The 23,064-nt window shown below is 40.7% G+C and overlaps 1 protein-coding gene across 4 annotated transcripts in view; it reads right to left on the reverse strand.

Moving 5' to 3' along the window:
* Positions 1–23,064, reverse strand: part of LOC117360252 (wiskott-Aldrich syndrome protein family member 3-like) — a 90,440-nt gene that overhangs the window by 21,190 nt on the left and 46,186 nt on the right. For 3 of the 4 annotated variants that reach the window (XM_033943905.1, XM_033943903.1, XM_033943902.1), the window contains 4 exons: positions 19,760–19,913; positions 13,093–13,210; positions 12,610–12,785; positions 11,068–11,325 (listed from right to left, as the gene is read on the reverse strand). In XM_033943905.1, the coding sequence (XP_033799796.1) occupies positions 11,068–11,325; positions 12,610–12,785; positions 13,093–13,210; positions 19,760–19,913 (706 nt within the window). Of the gene's footprint in view, positions 1–11,067; positions 11,326–12,609; positions 12,786–13,092; positions 13,211–19,759; positions 19,914–20,826; positions 20,919–23,064 lie in introns of all 4 variants that reach the window. The other variant, XM_033943906.1, reaches the window with a different exon arrangement.

Genomic DNA, 23,064 nt, shown 5'->3' on the forward strand with positions numbered 1-23,064 from the left:
ACAGGGGGGAGTTAAAACAAAGGGAGAAGGGTTGCTGCTGGATAAGGGGAGCAGTGAAGGGGTGGTGGTGGACAGCCGAGGAAAAAGAAAGACAAAAAGAAAGAAATACAGAAATAGGCTAAGGAGAGAGAGAGAAAGAAATAAATACAGACACACACACACACACATATTCTAGCACCCATTAATGTAACGGGCTTAAAGACTAGTTAGTTATAATTTTAATAGAGGTATTCTGTACAATTTGTAAACGTTGTATTTCTTTTTGGGTAATTCCTTTATATAATGCGTTACAGTAATCAAGACATGAGATAACCAGTGAGTAGATTAGAATGTTTAGGGAAGATGAGTTTATTTTTTTTTTTAATTCTTTATTCATTTTAAATCATAAACAAGATGAGTTTAATAGTTTGGCGAGCGAACGAATCATACTTAAATGGTAGAAATACTTTTTTATGAGTGAGCTGATTTGATCATGATAAAGTTTACCGTTAAAGTTAACCCCCAATAGTTTAATAGTTGGTACTGTTTCTATTGGGGTAGAATTGAGTTTGATTGGACTGAACAATAATAACCCATCTTTAATGAGGAAGAGCATAGTTTTAGATTTACTATTATTTAAAGCTAACATATTAGTACTAAGCCAATTGCTAATTTTATCTAACTTCTGATTGATGATAATCTCATTAGGATTATCAAGATCAATGGGATGGATTAATTGTATGTCATCAGCAAAAGTGAACATAGTAAAACCAATGGACTGTCCTAATCTCAGTAATGGTGCCAAGAATATATTGAATAATAAAGGTAAAAGAATAGAACCTTGAGGGATGTCTTATTTGATAGGAAAGGTGTCAGATGTAGTGTTGTTAAATATAACTTTGGATGATCGATCTTTAAAAAAGGAGAAAAACCAGTCCAATACTTGATCTGTAATTCCAATTTCTTGAAGATGATGTAATAGAAGGTTTTGATCAATTGTATCAAATGCGGCTGATAAATCCAAAGAAATGAGAAGAACTGATTGGTAGTGATCGAGGTGATAAATGATATTTGTAGTCAGACCTATCAGTGAAAGCTCCGTTGAGTAGTGTTTAGGAAAGCCAGTTTGGTTAGGGTGGAGCACATTGGTTTTTTCAAAAAATTCTGAGATTTGGGTAAAAAATTACTTTTTCAGTGAGTTTGGCTAGGAATGGAATGTTACATATCGGTCAGTAATTGGATTTTTCTGATGTGCTAATTTTATGATCCTTGACTATGGGGTAAATTACTGCTTCTTTCCAGGATTTTGATTGAGACAGAAGGCATGCCGAGAAATAACTGGCAGGGTGGGATTCCAGAATCCAATCCAATCCTTAAATTTATATAACGAGTCATCCTCAAATTTGGGGTTCGACTCGGTTCACATTATATTATAAAAGGACAATAATAGGACATAGAAGAATCAGATCTATTTGCTCGCCATTATACTAGTTAAGATCAGTTTCATATTCATCTAAGGCTTGTTGGAAGAAATAGGTTTTCACTGATTTCCTGAATAGATGAAGAGAGACAAAAGATCTAATTTCGCAAGGGAATACATTCCAAATAGTCGCAAAGATATATGCAAAGGATCTCGAAATATATCCTATAGTTTTAACACCCTTAACAGAAAGGAAAAAAAGCTTAAGCATTTGGGACTGTCTTGATGTTACAGGTCATGAAGAATTCAGAGAAATAGTTACCAGTGGTGTGAAATCCCATGTATAATTTAAAATTATACTAGTGCGTTTGAATTTAATTCTGAAATGAACCGGCAACCAGTGGAGTGCTTTCAATATAGGGGAAAAGTGTTCAAATTTCTTCTTTCCAAACATCAATCTTGCCGCCGTGTTTTGGATTAATTGTAATCTCTTTAAATTACCCTTACTCAAATAGGCTTATAAAAAGAGTTGCAATAATCCAGTTGTGCCAATATTATCGCCTGCACAAATGTAGCAAAATAATGTTGGTAAAAGAAATGTTGAACCCTTCTCAACATATGAAGATTGAAGAAACATTTTTAAACTAAATTATTAACTTGAGTTTGTAGTGAAAGTGAAGAATCGAACATAAAGCCCAATATTTTAGAAGAAAATTCAATTGTCAATTGATCTCCAGACAACAGGGGTTTATGACCGAGCCACAGTAATTTAGCCTTTGCAGCATTAAGCTTCATCTGAACGGAGGTAGCCCAGTCTTGAAGTCTTAAAATACATGAATTAACATTAGATGTTAAATTAGTCAGTGCTGGGTCTACCTCCAGTAAGATGAAGATATCATCTGCATATGTGTAAATTGTTTCAAAGCTTGTTAACTTAAGTTTTTTTTAAAGTAGTCATATATATGTTAAAAAGAAGAGGGGGGACAAAGGGGATCTCTGCAGCACACCACAAATTGATTTCCATACAAAAGAAAAATTACCCTCAACATGAACCCTATAAGGTCTCATAGTTAGGAAATCTATAAACCAACTCAATACTTCATGGGCTAAGCCATGATAGCAGTTGTATCAAAATATCGTGATGAACTACATCAAAGGCTACTAAAAGGTCAAATTGTAGAAGTATTGCATGATTCTGTGAGAATATGCTTTGGATATTAGAAATTAAGGAAATCAATAAGGTTTCAGTGCTAAAGTTAGAATGAAATCCGTGTTGGTAAGACAATAGAATTAAAAATTTATCTAGATATGTTGAGTTGTTTGGCAACAATAGATTCAACTATCTTTGTATGTTTGCTATAGGTCGACAATGTGATGTAACAGTAGGGCCCAAATCTGGTCCTTTCAACAAAGGGATTAAGACACCTATCTACTGGAAAAGATATTAGCAAGGTAAGGACCTAATCTCTTTTTCTAGCGCAACAGCTGCATCATTCTGGACAGTAAGGATGTACAAAAGCAGTCCCAGAAATCTACGGCGGGACTTCTGAGCCAGCTCATAACATTGAGGACCCAAAGACGGTGTCCTCTTATGATGCCACGTCCACTCTGTAGAACTTGGAGAATGTGTGCAGAGTGGACCAGACCATTGCCTTACAAATCCCTCTGTGTGCAATCGCCCGAGTTTCCACCCACAAAAAGGCTACGATTCTTGTGGAATGCACTTTCAAGGAGACTTGAAAAAGCACAGTTACTTACCGTAACGGGTGTTATCCAGGGACAGCAGGCAGATATTCTTGACTGATGGATGACGGCACCGACGGAGCCCCGGTACGGACAATTTTAGAGTGATTGCACTCTAAGAACTTGGAAAGTTCTAGCAGGCCGCACGCGCGAGTGCCTTCCCGCCCGACGGAGGCGCGCGGTCCCCAGTTAGGATAAGCCAGATAAGAAGCCAATCCGGGGAGGTGGGAGGGACGCAAGAATATCTGCCTGCTGTCCCTGGATAACACCTGTTACGGTAAGTAACTGTGCTTTATCCCAGGACAAGCAGGCAGCATATTCTTGACTGATGGGTGACCTCCAAGCTAACAAAAAGAGGGATGGAGGGAAGGTTGGCCATTAGGAAAATAAATTTTGTAAAACAGATTGGCTGAAGTGTCCATCCCGTCTGGAGAATGCATCCAGACAATAGTGAGATGTAAAAGTATGAACTGAGGACCAAGTAGCAGCCTTGCAGATTTCCTCAATAGGAGTGGAACGGAGGAAAGCTACAGATGCTGCCATAGCTCGAACTCTATGGGCCGTGACAGAACCTTCCAGTGTCAGTCCGGACTGAGCATAACAGAATGAAATGCACGCTGCGAGCCAATTTGACAGCATACGCTTAGAAACAGGACGCCCCAATTTATTCGGATCAAAGGACAGAAGGAGTTGGGGTGATGATCTGTGGGGCTTAGTACGGTCTAAATAGTAAGCTAAAGCCCGCTTACAGTCCAAAGTATGTAGAGCCTGTTCTCCAGAATGAGAGTGAGGTTTCGGAAAGAAGACAGGCAGAACAATAGATTGGTTGAGATGGAATTCAGAGACAACCTTAGGGAGAAACTTTGGATGTGTACGCAGAACTACCTTGTCATGATGAAAGACTGTAAAAGGTGGATCAGCTACTAGTGCATGGAGCTCACTGACCCTCCTGGCAGAGGTGAGAGCAATAAGGAAGAGTATCTTCCAAGTGAGAAACTTGAAAGGAGCCGTAGCCAAAGGTTCAAATGGAGGCTTCATTAAGGCGGAAAGAACCAAATTGAGATCCCAGATCACAGGAGGGGGCTTAAGAGGTGGTTTCACATTGAAAAGACCCCGCATGAATCTGGACACCAAAGGATGAGCTGAGAGAAGTTTCCCATGAACTGGCTCATGAAAAGCAGCAATAGCACTGAGGTGAACTCTGATGGAAGTAGACTTGAGACCAGAGTCAGACAAAGAAAGAAGATAATCTAACAAGGTCTCCACTGCAAGGGAAGTGGGATCATGATGATGCAGAAGACACCAAGAAGAAAATCGTGTCCACTTCTGATGGTAACATTGCAGAGTGGCCGGTTTCCTGGAGGCATCCAGAATGGAACGAACGGGTTGAGACAAAAGAGTATCATGAGATGTCAGCCCGAGAGAAACCAAGCTGTCAGGTGCAGAGACTGAAGGTTGGGATGCAGAAGGGTCTCCTGATGTTGTGTAAGCAGAGAAGGAAACAGTGGAAGAAGAAAAGGCTCCCTGGAACTGAGTTGAAGTAGAAGGGAGAACCAATGTTGCCGGGGCCACCGTGGGGCAATCAGAATCATGGTGGCTTGTTCCCTCTTGAGCTTGAACAAGGTTCGTAACATGAGAGGTAGAGGAGGAAAAGCGTACAGGAACAGATTGGACCAATCAAGGAGAAATGCATCCGCTGCCAGACGGTGAGGAGAGTAGAGTCTGGAGCAGAATAGGGGCAGCTGATGATTGTGAGGAGCTGCAAAGAGGTCTATCTGAGGAGTGCCCCACTGAGCGAAGATGGACTGCAGAGTTAAAGGATCAAGTGTCCACTCGTGAGGCTGGAGAATTCTGCTGAGTTTGTCCGCTAAGGAATTCTGTTCTCCCTGAATGTAGATAGCTTTCAGGAACAATTGGTGAGCTGTGGCCCAATTCCAAATCCTCTGGGCTTCTTGGCATAAGAGGCATGAGCCTGTTCCACCCTGCTTGTTGATGTAGTACATCGCAACTTGATTGTCTGTGCATAGCAGGAGGACTTGAGGAAAGAGAAGATGTTGGAAGGCCTTGAGGGCATAAAACATCGCTCTGAGTTCCAGGAAATTGATGTGATGCTTCATTTCCTGGGCTGTCCAAAGGCCTTGAGTTTGGAACTCATTCAAATGAGCTCCCCATGCATAAGGAGAGGCGTCGGTGGTGATGACTAGTTGATGAGGAGGTTGATGGGTGTGACATAGAGATTGTAGAGTTTGAAGACGGTTGGACGGCAGGAACGCTCTCATGAGGACTGTGTCCAGCACCGCTCCAATGAATTGAAGTCTCTGAGTGGGGATGAGATGAGATTTGGGTAGATTGATCTCGAACCCCAAAAGTTGCAGAAACAGGATGGTCTGATTGGTGGCAAGGAGCACTGTCTGAGGGGAAGTGGCCTTGATTAACCAGTCGTCCAGGTAAGGAAAAACCTGAAGGTGGTGAGAGCGTAGAAAGGCAGCCACCACAATCAGACATTTGGTGAACACTCTTGGAGAGGAGGCAAGCCCGAAGGGCAGCACCTTGTATTGGTAATGACAGTGATTGATCATGAAGCGGAGGTACTGTCTGGAGGCCAGATTGACCGGTATGTGAGTGTATGCCTCTTTGAGATCGAGGGAGCATAGCCAGTCGCCTTGATTGAGAAGAGGGTAAAGAGTGGCCAGAGAAAGCATTCTGAATTTCTCTTTGACCAAGCATTTGTTGAGATCGCGAAGATCCAGAATGGGTCTGAGATCTCCTGTTTTTTTGGGAACTAGAAAGTAATGGGAGTAGAATCCCTGCCCCTTTTGATCTAGAGGAACTTCCTCTATGGCGTTCAGAAGGAGGAGGGATTGAACCTCCTGAAGAAGGAGGGAAGACTGAGGAGTGTTCAAAGCAGACTCTCTTGGCAGACTTTGGGCAGGAAGTGTCTGAAAGTTGAGAGAGTAGCCGTGGTGGATGATGTTGAGGACCCATTGATCCGAGGTGATGATCTCCCAACGGCTGAGGAAAAAAGAAAGACGGCCACCTATAGGTTGAGGTAGGTGGGCAGATGGTAGGTAGCTGGCTATGCCCTGGAGAACTAAGTCAAAAGGGCTGTGTGGATTTTTGCTGTGGAGGTGGCTTCGCAGGTTGCTGCTGTGGTGGCCTAGGGGTCTGTCGTTGTTGCTGACGTTGACGCCTAGGTTGTTGGGGAGCTGATGGCAAGGGACGAGCCACATAACGGCGTTGATAGGCCGACTGTTGTCTGAAAGGCCAAGCCGGTGGAGTCTTCTTCTTTGTTTTTAGCAGAGTATCCCATCGAGTCTCATGGGCGGAGAGCTTTTGGGTGGTAGAGTCCATGGATTCCCCAAAGAGTTCATCCCCCAGGCATGGTGCATTAGCCAACCGATCTTGATGGTTGACATCAAGCTCCGACACTCTGAGCCAAGCAAGGCGACACATAGCCACAGACATGGCCGTTGCTCTGGTGGTAAGTTCAAATGTGTCATAAATTGATCGAACCATAAACTTACGGAGTTGGAAGAGAGAGGACGAGCAGTGGTGAAAAGCCTGTCGTTTTCGTTCAGGAAGGTACTTTTCAAAGGAAGCCATGGTGGTAAGAAGATGCTTGAGATAGAAAGAGAAATGGAAAGCATAATTACCAGATCTGTTAGCTAGCATTGCATTCTGGTATAACCGTTTACCAAACTTGTCCATGGCTTTACCTTCCCTGCCAGGAGGGACAGAAGCGTATACACTAGCTCCGGCAGACTTTTTAAGCGTAGATTCCACAAGAAGAGATTCATGTGGAAGCTGCGGCTTATCAAATCCAGGGATAGGAATCACTTTATACAAAGAATCCAATTTACGAGGAGCTCCTGGGATGGTCAAAGGAGTCTCCAGATTCTTATAAAAGGTTTCCCTCAAGATATCATGGAGGGGAAGTTGGAGAAATTCCTTTGGAGGCTGGTCAAAATCCAGTGCATCAAGGAAGGCTTTGGATTTTTTAGACTCAGCCTCCAAAGGAATAGAAAGAGATTCACACATGTCTTTCAGAAAGGAAGTGAAAGATGTAGAATCTTGTTTGGAGGATGGATCAGGGGCAGCAGGATCATCCTCATCCGAGGAACACTCACCCTCAGAAAGAAAAGGCTCTTCGGAGTCACCCCACAGATCAGGGTCAAGTTTCAAGTTTCAAGTTTCAAGTTTATTATTTATTTGTTTAATCGCCTTTTCAATATTCAAGGTGATTTACACATTAATAAAGTTACAAAATAAAATAAATTTAAAATAATTAAAAACTCACAAGACTAGACGATAACTAAACAAACTGGAAACAAAAGGAAGGTAGGGGAAGAAGTTACAATATAATTGAGTAAAGTGGGGAACCAAATAAGGAAAACACAGAAAGGATGGGATAAGAATAGTTGAATATGTGAAGATAAAAGAAATAGAAACAAATAAAATTGGATGATGTTAAAAAGAAAACTATAAATCAGATAATATATGCATCGTTAAATAAAAAAGTTTTCAGTTTGATTTTAAATTTGTCTAAATTAAGTTCTTCACGTAAATAGATGGGAAGAGAATTCCAAGTTTGGGGAGCCGTTACTGAGAAAATATACTGACGGCGCGTGTTTATTATTTTTAATGATGGAATCATTAATAAGTGCTGTTGGTCTGATCTTAGGGTTCTGTTGGAGGAATAAGGAATTAATAGTTTATGAATGAAGGCCGGAGTTTTAAACAGAAGAGATTTAAATGTGAGCAGACAAAGTTTGTAAGTTATTCTGTGAGCTACTGGAAGCCAGTGAGCTTCCTTAAGAAGAGGAGTTATATGGTCGAATTTTTTAGCTTTTGTGATAAGTCGGATGGCTGTATTCTGAATAATCTGAAGACGTCTGATTTCTTTTTGTGTTATACCAATAAATAAAGCGTTGCAGTAATCTAATTTTGAAATTACAAGAGAGTGGATAAGAATTTTCAAAGAGTCATTATTAAATAGCTGGGAGATAGAGCGTATCTGTCTCAGTCTAAAAAAAGAAGACTTAATAACACTGCTGATATGATCGTGAAAAGTAAGTTTATGGTCCAGAATTACACCAAGAATTTTGATATGGGAGCTACGGTCTCGAGACTCCGGAGTGGAGGGTTCCAGGTGTCGGGATTTGCGTGCCGACTTACCCGACCTCATAGACACAGTACCAGGAGATGTTACAGGCTGCATCGGTGCCGAAGTCTGAACAGCTTGGTGTTGAGCTCTCGGTTCCGGTGCGAGGACTGGCATAGAGACCGATGAAGCGGAGTGGACCGGTACCGACAAAGTGGACGCAGACAATAGAGGCTGCTCCACTGCCGGTACCGGTGGCTCAGACCGGACCGGGACTGGAAGGCTCGGTGCCAAGAGAGCAGGAAGGAGCTGTTGTAACTGCTCCTTGAGCTGCACCTGCAGGACAGCTGCAATGCGCTCGTCCAGGGAAGGCACCGGTACCGCCTTTTTCTTCTGCGGTACCTGCGGTGCCGCTCGACGCCCCGAGAATGAGGAGCCCGAGGTCGAGGGACTCACCTCAATAGGGGCGGAGCGCTTCCGCGGGCGCCTCGCGGTCGGCAGGACTGGGCTCGCTGCTATCGAGACCGGAGGACGCTCCAGCAGGGACGGCTTCTTAGCCGGCTTACCTGGGTGTTGCGACGCCGGCGCGGTGTCGAGGAAGTGGGTGCCGACTGAGGTGGGGCTGATGCCGTTGTCGATGTCGCAGGGTCAGACATATCGGCACCGAAAAGCAACCGTTGTTGAATTTGACGGTTTTTTAATGTACGTTTTTTCAAAGTGGCACAGCGGGTGCAGGTGGAAGCCTGATGCTCTGGACCCAGGCACTGTAAGCACCAGTTGTGCGGGTCTGTAAGAGATATAGGCCGTGCACACCGCTGGCACTTTTTAAACCCTGGCTGGGGGGGCATGAAAGTAAAAACGGCTTCTGCCAAATCGAAGGCCGAGGCCTCGATGGTGGCAGCAGGCCCCGCCGGGGCAAAACCGACGAAGAAAAGAAAAAAGAAAGAAACTCTTTTTTTTTTTTTAATAAGAAAATAATAAAAGAAAAAGAGGAAATACAATTTCCGAAAAGATTTCGCGAGCGGGAAGGCGTCAGGAAAAAATCTTTTCAACAGCCGTTGAAAAGTGCGTCTTCTTAGCTCTGCGGAAACTAAGAAACTGGGGACCGCGCGCCTCCGTCGGGCGGGAAGGCACTCGCGCGTGCGCGGTGCGGCCTGCTAGAACTTTCCAAGTTCTTAGAGTGCAATCACTCTAAAATTGTCCATACCGGGGCTCCGTCGGTGCCGTCACCCATCAGTCAAGAATATGCTGCCTGCTTGTCCTGGGATAAGGTAAATTTAGATATCGGTCTACTGCACTAATAGTAGCATAGTGGTTAGGAGTTACAGCCTCAGCACCCTGAGGTTGTGGGTTCAAATCCTGCGCTACTCCTTGTGACCCTGGGCAAGTCATTCAATCGTCCATTGCCCCAGGTACATTAGAAAGACTGTTAACCCACCGGGAAAGATAGGGAAAATTATTGAGTACCTGATTGTAAACTGTCTAAAAATCTTCTTTTTTTTTTTTTTTAAATAAATCTTTATTCATTTTTATCTCTTACAACAAGTGTATCAATAAATTGACAATTGAAATTTAAATACATCACTTGAACTTGTCTAAAAAATCTTGATAGGCAGTATATAAATACCTAAATCTAGCCTGACTGGTGAGCACAAATATCATGTTTCCCTCAAAATAAGACCTACCTCGAAAATAAGCCCTAGCGTGATTTTCGGGGTAGGTCTTATTATAAGCTCTACCCCCCAAATAAGCCCAAATTATATCGATCCCAGAAGCCTAACCCAAATGTTCCTGGATTCACCGGCAGCAGCACTTTCCCCCGCCGCACAGCTGAACCCCCGCCGATCCTCCCATCTTTCCATCTCTCCCTCCCATCCAAACCCCGCCAACCCTCCCACCGCAGAGACCGTAATACCTCCTAACACCCAAATGTTTCTAGATTCGCCAGCAGCAGCAGCACTTCCCCCCACCCCTGCCGTGCAGCTGAACCCCTGCTGACTCTCCCATCTTTCCATCTCTCCCTCCCATCCGAACCCCGCCGACCCTCCCACCGTAGAGACCGACACACCTCCTAACAGCAGCATCGGCAGCATTTTAAACAGGCTGCATCGCGGTCTTCTCTCACTGGGTCCTACCCTCTGCCGCATCACTGATGATGTCATCAGCGACATGGCACAGGGAAGGCCCCAGTAGAAGAAAGCCGCGAAGCAGCCTGTTTAAAATGTTGTCGATGCTCCTTTATAAATATGCTCCGATCAGATTCCCCTTTTGTGGTTACATTTACGTGCACTGCTATAGAACTGCCCTCATAATGCACAAATCTTGTAAACTAGTGGTTCTTAAATCTGTTCTGAGGGACCCCCAGCAAGTTGAGTTTTCAAGATATCCTTAATGAATATGTATGAGCAAGATTTGCATGCCTACTACTTATTTTATAGGCACATCTCGCTCATGCATATTCATTAGAGATATCTTGAAAACCCAACTGGCTGGAGTCCCCCAGAACAAAACAGGACAGGTTTAAGAACCACTGTTGTAAGTAATTTTCAAAAAGTAGTTATAAGAGACAGTGGGACAGAAAAGTATATACATACAACAGCACAGGCTATGCAGGATAACCTCAATATTTTTGGCTCTCCTCAACCTATCCATTCAGGATAGTTCTTTATTTTAAAACCCTGTCTGGAGACAAAAGTTTCAATCAAGATATGGCACCAGTTGAACTAAAAGAAGTACTTACATAATGAAGCACCTGTAATTGAAGGGATTAAGGCTCTTGTTATTAGGTAATTCTCATTACGCAAAAGCAGTTTGAAATTCTTACCCATATTCCTTCAGGATCTGAGGTCTTGGCCCATTCATGACGGCCTCTGGAGGATGTGGTATATGTTGCTGCTGCATTCTGTTAAGACTATTTTGACGACTTCCTGCACCTGGGAGTCGGTAACCATGTTCCTGCATCTGGGTAGCCATTATTAAGTCCTTGTTTTCTGCTAAATGTGGGACTGGAGCAATCATCTGTTGGGCAGGGTGATTGGGGCTGCCAGGATACGAGTGATCTCCTATATCTGACACATAAGACCTGTCACATAAAGAAAACAAATATTGGCAGATCATACAAAAAATTTACTGAAGATCTGACTAGAGAATGACACAGAGACAAAATTTTCTTCATCCCCACGGGAACTCATTTTCCCGTCACTGCCCCATTCCTGCAGGCTCCATCCTCAACTGCACAAGCCTCAAACACTTTAAAATCATAAGTGTTCAAGGCTTGTGCGGTTAAGAGCTTACAGGAATGGGGCAGAGAAAGGGACAGCGACAAAACTTGCGGGGACAGGACAGGAAAATTGAATTCCTGCGGGGACGGAGACAAATTTGTCCCCGTGTCATTCTTTAGATCTGACTGATAAATTGAGTTATCATATGATCAGTGAAAAATGTTTAATGAAATTCATTCATAAACCAATACCCAGGTTCTTTTTCAAATCTGTAAAAGGTGAGAACCAGAGCACTGGCATGCTTAATGCTTTCTATGTTGCTTGAATGCACTTTGAATATATTTCATTTTGAAAGAACAAATTTACAAACACAAGATATCCCCCCGCCAAATCAGTGCATTTGGTTTTGAATTGGATACATAGCTCAAGGATATGTAGAATCTAAATAAGCCTCCTTGAGCTATAAAAATAAAGTCTGCTGAGAGTATCAGTTCATAGTCTACCTGTTGAACATCACTCTTTCCTCATGTACCTCAATTTAACTCCGGACCTGATCATTCACAAAATGAAATAGAAATGGAACCCTTCCCTCCCCAAATTCATGAAGCCCACAAATCCCGCTGGAGGATGCATGGATTCTCAAGCCCCAGACATCTTCCGTAGAAACAGTTAAAAATGATCTTGATCTATGTTCCTGCTCAGAAACTAAGAACGAGTGGAAGACATGCAAAAGGAACCCTGCATAGTTAGGAAGGGATACTTTTCAGACTTCAGCAGCAGTTGGCAGGCAGATAGACGTATCAAGGAATGGCAACTTGAAAGCCTTCAAAGATAATATAAATAATCTATGCGCTCCTGTGCTGCAGGCCAGCAGTAGAGTACCCTGCAGCAGGAGGTCTTAATTAGTGGTAATGCAGTGAACAGTCATTGTTACTGTTAATTTAGAGAAAGAATACAGTAAAAAGTTACACTGACACTATCCGATTGCAAAAGAACAGTACTCTGCACTATTACCACCATATTTCATGTAACTTTAAAAAGTGTACCTTGCACTTAATATCATAATATGCTAGCTAGGCAAATTACATATTATAAAAACTAACAGTGAATTAGGCCATAAAGATGAAGACTGTACAAAAACCTGCCTATTGTCTGGGGACAGAGATCCCTCGGATGAGGCCCCATGATATGGAGATGGTGAGAACCTGTTATCTGGCCTGAATTCCTTATCATAGGCCATCATGTTCCACTCCAGCCGCCGGTTTCGTGCCTTCCTTACTTTCTTCACTTCACGAGTCGCATCTTCCACCAGTCTCTGCTCCTAAAGATAGACCACCCAAAGGGTATACATCTTTAACACCACATACAAGGACAGCTGACAAACTAGAGCCTTTCCAGAAAATTATGTGCACCATAATATGCTCTTATAGCAGGGTTTCCTCCACAAGGTCTGATAAGGAAGAATGAAGAGGTAACAACTCTGAACTGCTGCTTTTTATGCCACCACCTAACAACCAAACTTTGTTCAGAGCAGCTTTCTGCTCAGGAAAATCTGAAGATCTTCCATTTAAACCACCTCAACCTTTCGTTCCTCTTTCATTGCTCTACCCCATCTTGTGCTTCTTTACCTTTTGCCTCCGTTTTTCCTTTCTCTTATCTTCAGTTGCCTGCAGCATCTTCTCTTTCCATAGACTGAAGAAATATGAAGGATCTGTGTAGAATTTCAGGCCATCTTTCCTGTCATCTCTATAAAGATAGAAACAGTGCAACATATTTTCACAAAAAATATCCACGAAATGAAGTTTACAGCCATCTCATAATCCAAAGGCACAGACCACCCACACAATCAAATATTTAGAAACAGCAACACTGATGACACAAAAAAAAATTGTATAAACTGGAATAACTGGGCATACTTTAAAGACAGGAGTGTCAAATTCAATCACATAAGGGGCTGAAATCTAAAACACAGGCTAAGTCATGGGCCAAATTTTTTATTAAGATACTTAATCTTGGTAGAAGTATAGATCCTTCCTCACCCTTACATTTGCCTTCTGGTTTTATATTTGCGGTATACTAAATAAATTGAACTCGAACCCTGAGACACCATTCCAGCAATCCACCAGGTTATTTTCACCTCATAGATGTTATAATACTTAATCCCAACTTTATTCAAATAGTCATTCAGGGCATAGGCAGAGAACGCTTTTTTATTTGGGGGTGGGAGAGGCGAAAGCTCCGCCCCAGACTCTGCCTCCATAATAGTACTAATTGTAATACCATTTTTTCCATTCATTTTTCATACATACACACAATATAATCTTATTAACAACACATAATAGTTAACCACATAATAGTTAACCACAAAATTAAACTACACAAAGCACACTGTATGCTTCTCAACATTCATGCTTACCAGAACATAGATAACCCCTATGTAAATATGGGACCACAAACAAAAGTACTAATATATACAAACAAATCTCTAAGATGCAAGACTCTGCATGCAGTACAACCCCAGAGAAATAGAAACAAATGCATTTCTTCCTGAACAGTGGAAAATAGCAGATATAAATTCTCAAAACTGAAACAATTCAATCACTAAATTGAAAATAAAATCATTTCCTCTACAAATTCAAGTTAAATTTATTTAATATACCGCAAATATAAAACCAGAAGGCAAATCTATGAGGTTTACAATAAAAAGTTAAAATTAAAAAAAAAAAAAAAAAAAAAAAATTGTCTGGTGATTTTGTTTTTCAAACCATCTTTTCCCAGCCTCTGGCAGTACTTCCTTCTGTCTGTGCTCTTAACTGTGTATCCAAGGCCACCTTATCCATTTGCTGTCTTTCTCTCCTTCACTTTTGCTACTCTCACATATTTCCTGGTTGTGGCGTTTAAGACAGAATGCCAACTGTATCTAGCTTATATTAATAGTGTATCTAATGAACTGGGAAAAAATATATAATTCCATTGAATTACAAGTTAGAATTCATAATATTGTGGTATACCTTGAGTATACCTATGTTTTTATTCTAAACAGTGTGATTTTGTGTTGAATCTGCTAAAGTGGAACTAGGATTCTGTATGTGTAAGTGCTTGAGAATTCTGGGAATTGTAGTGCAGTATTTCTTTAACAAGAAATTGCTTGAAGATATATTTCTCTTTTATTATTTAAGTCTCAATAATAAAATAACTGGAATAGATTTAATGTAGTCATTATGATTTTCTTCTTTCCCAAATAGTAATAATAAATGTTTTGTGAAGGACAATTCAATGTGCCACGTTCCGAAATGAAAGTAACCTGCTTTCACTTCCTCTTTCTTCTGGCGCAGATAAAAATTAATACCCTAGCTGAATATGCTTCCTTGAATGTTTTGAAGAGAGAGCAGTGACATACTACACTGTTAACCCATAGTATGCTGTTAGTTTCTTATCAGAGCTTGTCTGTGCCAGCCTATTTTAATCAACAGGCATTAGTCCGTTTTGCTTTCATTTAAGGGAGTAAAGTGTGTTTTATAAAAAAAATAACAATTAAACAATCCTGAAAGCTCTCTCAACATATCACCTCTACTGACACCCTTGTTTTATGCTATGCTATGATCCCCATGGGACATTAGATAGATTATAAGCCCCTCAGGACAGACAGGGAAAAGATTGAGAAGCCAAATAAATATAATCTGTCCCGAGTCTCCTTAGGAAATCGGTATAGAAAATGAGACAGCTTAGATTAGTAAAGTTATGTTTTAAAAACATTATATTTGTTATCTTTAGTACACTTGTCACTGTAGCACCAACTTGCTTAGGTTTTAGAGAAAAAACAAATTACTCAGCCAATATATTAGAGCGTAGCCTATTTAAATTTCAGCATACAAGATTACCTTTTATGTTCTCTCCTTGCATTTTCAATAATATACATATTCTGTTACCGATGTTACTTAATGTATTTACTGCTGAAACAAATTAAATAACAGTTACAAATGTCCCCTCTTTATTGGTTAAGGATTGCTCCTTAAAGACATCTGTAGCATTAAACAAAACTGTTTGCTAAATGCAACTAATTTCAAAGCTTTAGGTGTTATTTCCAGTTTTATAGCTATATTGCTATTAACAATTTACCTGCACAGTTATGGACTGAAGCTAATTACTAGAAGTCTTATTCGAGGAATCATCTGTTTAATTTTTATTTTTTTTCTAAATTTTCACATTATTTAACAAGCATATCATCTTGTACAGAAAGTGCAATTAAGAAAACATAATACAGTACAACCTTGGATTGCGAGTAACTTGGTTTGCAAGTGTTTTGCAAGACAAGCAAAACATTTGATTAAATTTTAATTTGAAATACAAGCAATGTCTTGCAATATAAGTACATGCAGTATACACGTGCCACATCATCACAACTGAGCCGATGGTTCTTTTCTCTCTGACACTGCTGGAGTGTAGTGACTGTTTTAAATGAGCGAGGTCTTGCAATACAAGTACCTATAGTATTTTGTATTAAAGTTTTGGGGTTGTGGAACGAATCGTCTGAGTTTCCATTATTTCCTAAGGGGAAATTTGCTTTGATGTATGAGTGCTTTGGATTACAAGCATGCTTCTGGAACAAATTATGCTTGCACACCAAGGTTTTACTGTATTACTTTTAATCCTGAAAATAAACCCAAACTTAAAAGAAATATATTCCTCAACTTAATCGCATACTAGTCCTCAAAAATGGATCCAAGGCTTAAGAATTAGGAGCGAATAATAATACAATTTAAAAATTAAATCAAATCACATTATCTGTTGCAAAAGAGAGATTAAATTATTACTTAGATGCAGATATTTCTTCTTTTTCAAGGCGCTTCATAGAAAGGAAAGCTGTCAAGTGAGCCGGTTCAAAAAAAGATATATTTTAATTTAATTTAATTTTATTTTATTTCTTATATACCACTATACCTTTAGGTTCGAAGCAGTTTACAGAAAATATACATTAAGTATACAATAAAAATAAGATAAGTAAAGATAGGTACTTAGAAATTCCCTTACTGTCCCGAAGGCTCACAATCTAGCTAAAGTACCTTGGAAAAACAATTAATGAATAGTAAAGATGTAAAAATAAAGACAGAGATAAAAACAAGATTTGAAACATCCCAACAAGAATACATTGATCTCTCTAAGGCCACACTCTTTTTAAAGCAAAATGTATATCCCAACAATAATATAGTGGATAAACTAAATTAAATTAAAATTTTTTGAATTAGAAATAAAATATGGAAATATAAAAGAAAATATATGGACTTTGGAAGTGTGGAAAAAGGTATAGAGAGGGAATATGAATAGAAGGAGAAACCGTTAAACAATGGAATTCTAAGGAAATTTGAATGAAGAAATAAAACAAATAGGTAAAAAAACAATATGATAAAAGATATGGTAAACATGATGGTATAAGAAACAGGAGGGTCTCAATTTTGCTTCAGTCAGATCATCATTACCACCATCCTTAGCACATTAGCCGTTTCAGCTGAGCAACCGCCATCATCATCCTCTGCACACCAACCACAGGTCACCTCCCCCGATGCAAAAAGAAACATCCTTCGATCTCCAGGTCACCGGCCATTGCGCTGAACAGCTCAGCTTCTTCACAGTTCCTGCCGACTCCATTCCTCCGCTCCTTGGTCCGGATTGTACATCTTTCTGCCAGCCCTCGCTCTTGCTGACACCGCCCCTCACAACACCACTCCCATGATGGTGAGATATTGGACATGGCGAGACTTCAGACATGACGAAATTACTCTGCGGACCTCCCATCCTGCCAATGCCACTCTACCATCAGGAAATCTGGAGCTGTATCCTTGCCGGTATTGGTGTTCACGCTGAGTACCTCAAATATGGCGCCTCCAGGACTCGATAGCCACCGCATCCCGATGTCTCAGCCACCCTCCACCGACATCAGCGCCGCTCCCCTCCTGACTCTTCACCACCAGTTTCACTTGCTATGGCTCAGCCGCCAGGCACAGCTCAGACCTGCCAGAGGTGCAAGGAACATCAGGTAGGAAGGAGGCCTTTCGACTATCTGATTGTTCCAATAAGGCTGTAACATCCAGAGAACTTTCCTGTGGTTTCCCGTCATTATTTTTCTTTTGAGAATCCTGATTCTTTGCAGGTTAATAATACACTCTTGACAATGGTGGTAAAGAGTTCTCAGGTATTTTAAGAATTTCTGGAAAGTAACGATTTATCATGTCTCTTGGAGAAACTGATGAAACCTTTGGGAAATTAATTAAACGCAAATTGTTAATACGACTTATTTTCAAGTGTTTCCAATTTTCTCCTTATAATTAGATTATTTTTTACAAGTAGGTCTTGGTTACTTTTAGTCATTTTTAAATCCTTTCTTCCTGAATTTCAGTCTTCATTAATACAATGTCTTGTTTCAAAATATTAATTTCTTCTTTCTGTATTTTTAATTCCTTCTCTAAGATCTTTATTTGGGGATTAAGGGAATTTCCCAAAGTAGAAACTAGATCCCAAAGCGAATCTAGAGTGACTTCTGGGGGTTTAACAGGAGCAAATGAAATTATTAGTGCAACACTAGATTGCTCAGTTGAACTGTTTACCATCGGCAGATGTTGTTGTGAAGGAAACGGCCTCATGATTTCAACCCAACCACTTTTCTGATCCAGAGGTGGAGGTTTCTGAATTGAAGGATGCTAAGTGGAACATGAGACCATGACATGAGCTGAAAATCTGGAGTTAACCACATCTGCACTGATCCCAGCTTTCTTGGGAGGGCATGGCAACATTCTAGCTTGAAGTGAAGAATTTTGTTAACTTATCCCCTTAGGTACGGTAAGCTCATGATAGTATGAAGCCATAAAGTATTTTCAATGTACAAAAGTATAAGAATAAGGTTCACGAGGATAGGATGTTTTGATTAAATAACTATTTTACCATTCAAATATAATTAGATATTATATCTATTTTTCCCATGCGATTTACGATTGCAGAATTGAGGCCTTGCCCACTTATGATATTTTGCTTTATTAACGTATGCTATAATTTTGATCTAAATTATTTTATGCTTATAATGTGATGTCATTACCAGACTAGGACAATGATAGATAGTAACTATGCAACTATAGCCAATTAATTAATCAATTATGATGTCAAGATACCTGCCAATCATATTAGCTTAGCAACATTTTAATGAATTTGTAAAGGATAAAATTGCTTGTAAAAGAGGAACTTAGTTAGAGCAGACTCAGAGCTCTCAGACAAGAATGCATCTGAGGGTGTTGTTTCAGCTCCCACAATTGCTATGTATTTTTTTATGCATTTCATATAAGCTGCCTTTGTTTTATTATTCATTAAACTTAAATAATTATATGAAACAGCAACTGTGTTGGCATCGAGGTCATTTCGTGAAGGGCTAAGCAGCCGGCCTTTGTTATTATTCATTAAACTTAAATAATTATATGAAACAGCAACTGTGTTGGCGTCGCAGTCATTTCGTAAAGGGCTAAGCAGCCAGCCTTTCACTTCTCCCCTATTCTCATCTATCCATAAGAAAATTTCTTATCTCTTCCCTGCCTCACCCATTTGCTGTGCACCATCTCCTCCCTTTGTTTCCCTTCCCCTCCCCATCTCTGTGCACCATCTCCTCTCTCTCCCATGGTCAAACAACTCTGTCTTCCCCCTTCATATGGTCTGGCATCTTTCTCCTCTCTTTCCCATAGCCTTGAATCTATCTCCTCTCCCATGGTCTGGCATCACTCTTTCCTTCTCTCCCTCTTCCCGAGGTCTAACTTCTCTCTCCTTCTCTCCTCTCTGTGGTCTGGCCTCTCTCTTGCTCCCCTCATTTCCCTTCCATTCCGTGGTCTGACATCTCTCTCTTCCCTCCTTCTAACACCCTTCTCCGGAATCCCAGTGTAACATTTCTCCATCCCTCTTCTCCACCACTATTATGTTCAACAATTCTCCCACTTTCTGCTATTCCAAAAGCAAAAATACCAACCATGTAGATCCTCCTTCACTTATCGGTAATAGGCCTTAACTGGATTTTGCTCCATTAATAATAAGTGTGACTAATGCAGACAAATGATTGGATTCACCCTTAATAAAAACATGCTCTAGAAAAAAGCAATTCTATTCTTAAATAAAGAGGTGCTCCTTGGATGCAGCATCCTCGCAGTCTGCCATTTCCTTCCAGCCCTGAGACTGTGGCCAATAGCAGTTGTTCACCAGGTTATCTTTCCAATGCCTTTGCATGGGAGAATTGCTGTTGGCAACCAGAGCTTCTATGTGACTCACCTGTATGGTGTTAGGATGTTAAGCGGAGGTGGTTTGTCACAGCGCTGGTACATTTCCATCACAGGATTTGGGATAGAATTTCGGGAAACCACCTGCTGATTCTGGATAGTTGAACTCTTGAAGGCTTTCCTCATGTTGATATCCTGCAGGGAAACTATCAGCACAGAAGAGAAACATTGAACAACAATGGATCAGAGTCTGCTGACATTCTAACGGCATATACAAAATTTAATATGGAAATTTATATACTTTACCCACCAAGCAGTTCAAGATGGATTACAAAAAAAATCTCACACACATACACACTTCAAAAATCATCAGTTAAAGCTAAAATTGCTAAATTAATATAAGAGGGTGAATTAAAAATGAAAGGCAATTGTTAAATTACATGAAAACCGGAATAGAGCTAGCGAAATGCAACATATGTACTTATACATTGCCTGTTGGAAAGTTCGTCCACGCTCAGTGAAATGCTCGGCCTCAGTCATGTGGCAGCCACAAGGTCAGAAACATGGACACTCCATTGCAAGATTGTACCATCAAAGAACATCGTGCAGTAGTGCACTCTCTTTGGACAGAGGGAGTGAAGACTGTGGAAATTCACCATCAGATATTGATTCAGTATGGATATAGTACCATGAATCAATAAAAGGTTTATGAGTGAAAAAAAGGTTTAAAGCAGGAAGAACAGGTGTAACTAATGAAGGTCGTTCTGGTTGCCCATTAACCATGCACACAGAGCACATTGGCAGGGCGGATGCCTTGATTAGAGAAGACCGACGGATAACGATGTCTCAAGTGGCTACAAATTGGGATATCAGCTATGGATCTGCATTTGCCATAATGCATGACGACTTGGGACACAGGAAAGTCTGCACATGATGGGTTCCCAAACAGCTTACTGCATACGCAACAGCCTGTAGAGGTTGTGACCCAATTCCTGAGACGGTATGAAGAAGATCCGAGTACTCTGGAGAGAACTGTCACCGGCGGCAAGACATGGGTGCATCATTGCAATTTGGAGAGTAAAAGAGAAAGCATGAAAAAGTAAAGGAAACGGTGCTCACCTGGTTTCAGGAGCAGCCGACAAACTACTTCTCTGCAGGAATGCAGAAGCTAGTTGAACGATACAATAAATGTATCATCTTGCATGGGAACTCTGTGGAAAAGTGATATGTTCAATTGCTCACAGTTACGTCTATTAAAGCCGTTAAATGTATTTTGCCTTTACTTTTTGATTTACTCTCGTAATTAAGACAGGTATTCAATATTAATATAGGAACCTGACTAGTTAATATAAAAAAAATTGTTCTTATGTGCTCAGCCATATAGATATTTCCTAAAAGGATAAAGATGTTGATTTTCATAAGTATTTCAGGGGATTATTCTAAAAAAGGGACAGCATATTAGCAAAGAAGCTTACCTGTAACAGGGGTTCTCTGTATACAGCAGGAGAATGCAGCCACACTTGCTGGTGAAGTCCTCTGACTGAGCCTGAGTTACAGTGCTCTCCCCTAGCTATAGTAAGCTTTTGAGCTTACTGGACAAGTACAGGAATCCTGCCTTCAGAGTTCCTCTCCATGCCTTGTCAGTTTTGTCTGTAGCAAAGAAAGGAGTCTTGTTCTGTGGGGAAGGCAAATGGGCAAGTGTGGTTGCATTCCCCTGCCATCTATGGAGAGCCTCCATTACAGGTAAGCAACTTTGCTTTCTCTGGAGATAGGCAAGGGAGATGCAGGCCCACTTGCCTGTGAGTCTCTCTCTCTCTCTCTTTCATCATTTCTATAGCGCTACTAGACTTTACACATTCTTTGCCGTTACTTCTGACCCTGGTGGGCTCACATTTTAATTTTTATGCCTGGGCCATGGAAAGTATGTGACTTGCCCAAGGTAGCAAAGAGCCGTAGAGGGACTTACTATTACTAATAATCATTTCTATAGCACTACTAGACATATGCAGCGCTGTACATCAAAACACAGAAGAATCCTTGCTCAAAAGAGCTTACAGTCTAGTCAACACAGACAGACTGGACAAGAAGAAAGTGAAGATACTGGAGATGATACTCCAGTTTGAAAGGTATCCTTAAGAAAATGCATTGAAAAAGTGTGCATGGTTTCAACTCTTTTTTAAATTGGGGAGGGGGGGAAGAGTGCAAAAACGAATGTAGCCCAGAAGCTTGCTCCAAATTATTGGTCCAACTATAGAAAATGCACATGCAGATGTTTCAACATTCAGATCTGGGTCAGACACATATTTACTGAGTTATACAAGTAAATAGAGAAATATTAAATTATTCTTTTAAACTATAATCAAGCAGAAATCCAGAAAGTTATACATCCAGGAAACTCATACATGTGATGTGCAAACTGAATGGGCTGAATCAAGATTTTGCTTTCATTTATCCTAACAAAGTCATCTATTTATGTCTGAAAATATGAACTGCATTATAACCTACCCGACCCCATAACATATTCCACATTAATTAACCCATCTCAGGCACAATGTTCACTGTAATGCAGTACTCAATCCATTTGTCTACCCCTTAAATTTCAAGCAGCCGTATAGACGTACTGCCATTGAAAAACACATCAAAACCAGATTACGTACTCGAGCAATATCTACATCTCAACAAGGTAACTGAGAAACTCAAAAGTACTCCAAATAAATGTTTCCTGCACTTCGGAGCACACGCTTCACATGACCTACTTTGAAAATATGATTTCTTTCTAATGTCTGTTTATACAGTATAGTTTCTTGCTGTGCTGATTTATTTTCATTTGTCTGTATCTGAATGTATAATCATGGCAAAGAGCCCGAGAATGGCCACATTAAAAGCTATTCCAGTCAGCTGCTAACTTCTTTAAGTTTCTCAAAGACATCAGAGGTTTTACTGCACACCCACTAGTGGTAACAGGATCTTTTGTATATCAGTGAGGTGCCGCCATCCATACTGAGATAAGAACCTGTGAGTGGCTGAATCTGTGGGGTTTGTGCACAGGTGTATTAATATTGTTTCTATGGGTCAGCCTCTAATACTGTACTAGTCCCTCATGCACAAACAAGTTGGTTTCCTTACCCAGACTCCTTCAGAGGACACTTTCCTTTCTACTTTCTCCAGCTGTGCGTGCTGCTGAAAAGATAGAAGCACTCAAGCACTGAAGTATAGAAGCACTAATGCACTAAAGCACTTTATATAAAACATAACGGTCTGAGGAGGAGACTAGTGCCACATAGTATTTGGCCACTCAAACCAATTGGCTAATACTGGCACTTCTGAAGACCAATGAATGAATATGTTATGAAGTAC

The sequence above is a fragment of the Geotrypetes seraphini genome, chromosome 5 (assembly GCF_902459505.1).
Source record: "Geotrypetes seraphini chromosome 5, aGeoSer1.1, whole genome shotgun sequence".
NCBI classification, from domain to species: Eukaryota; Metazoa; Chordata; class Amphibia; order Gymnophiona; family Dermophiidae; genus Geotrypetes; species Geotrypetes seraphini.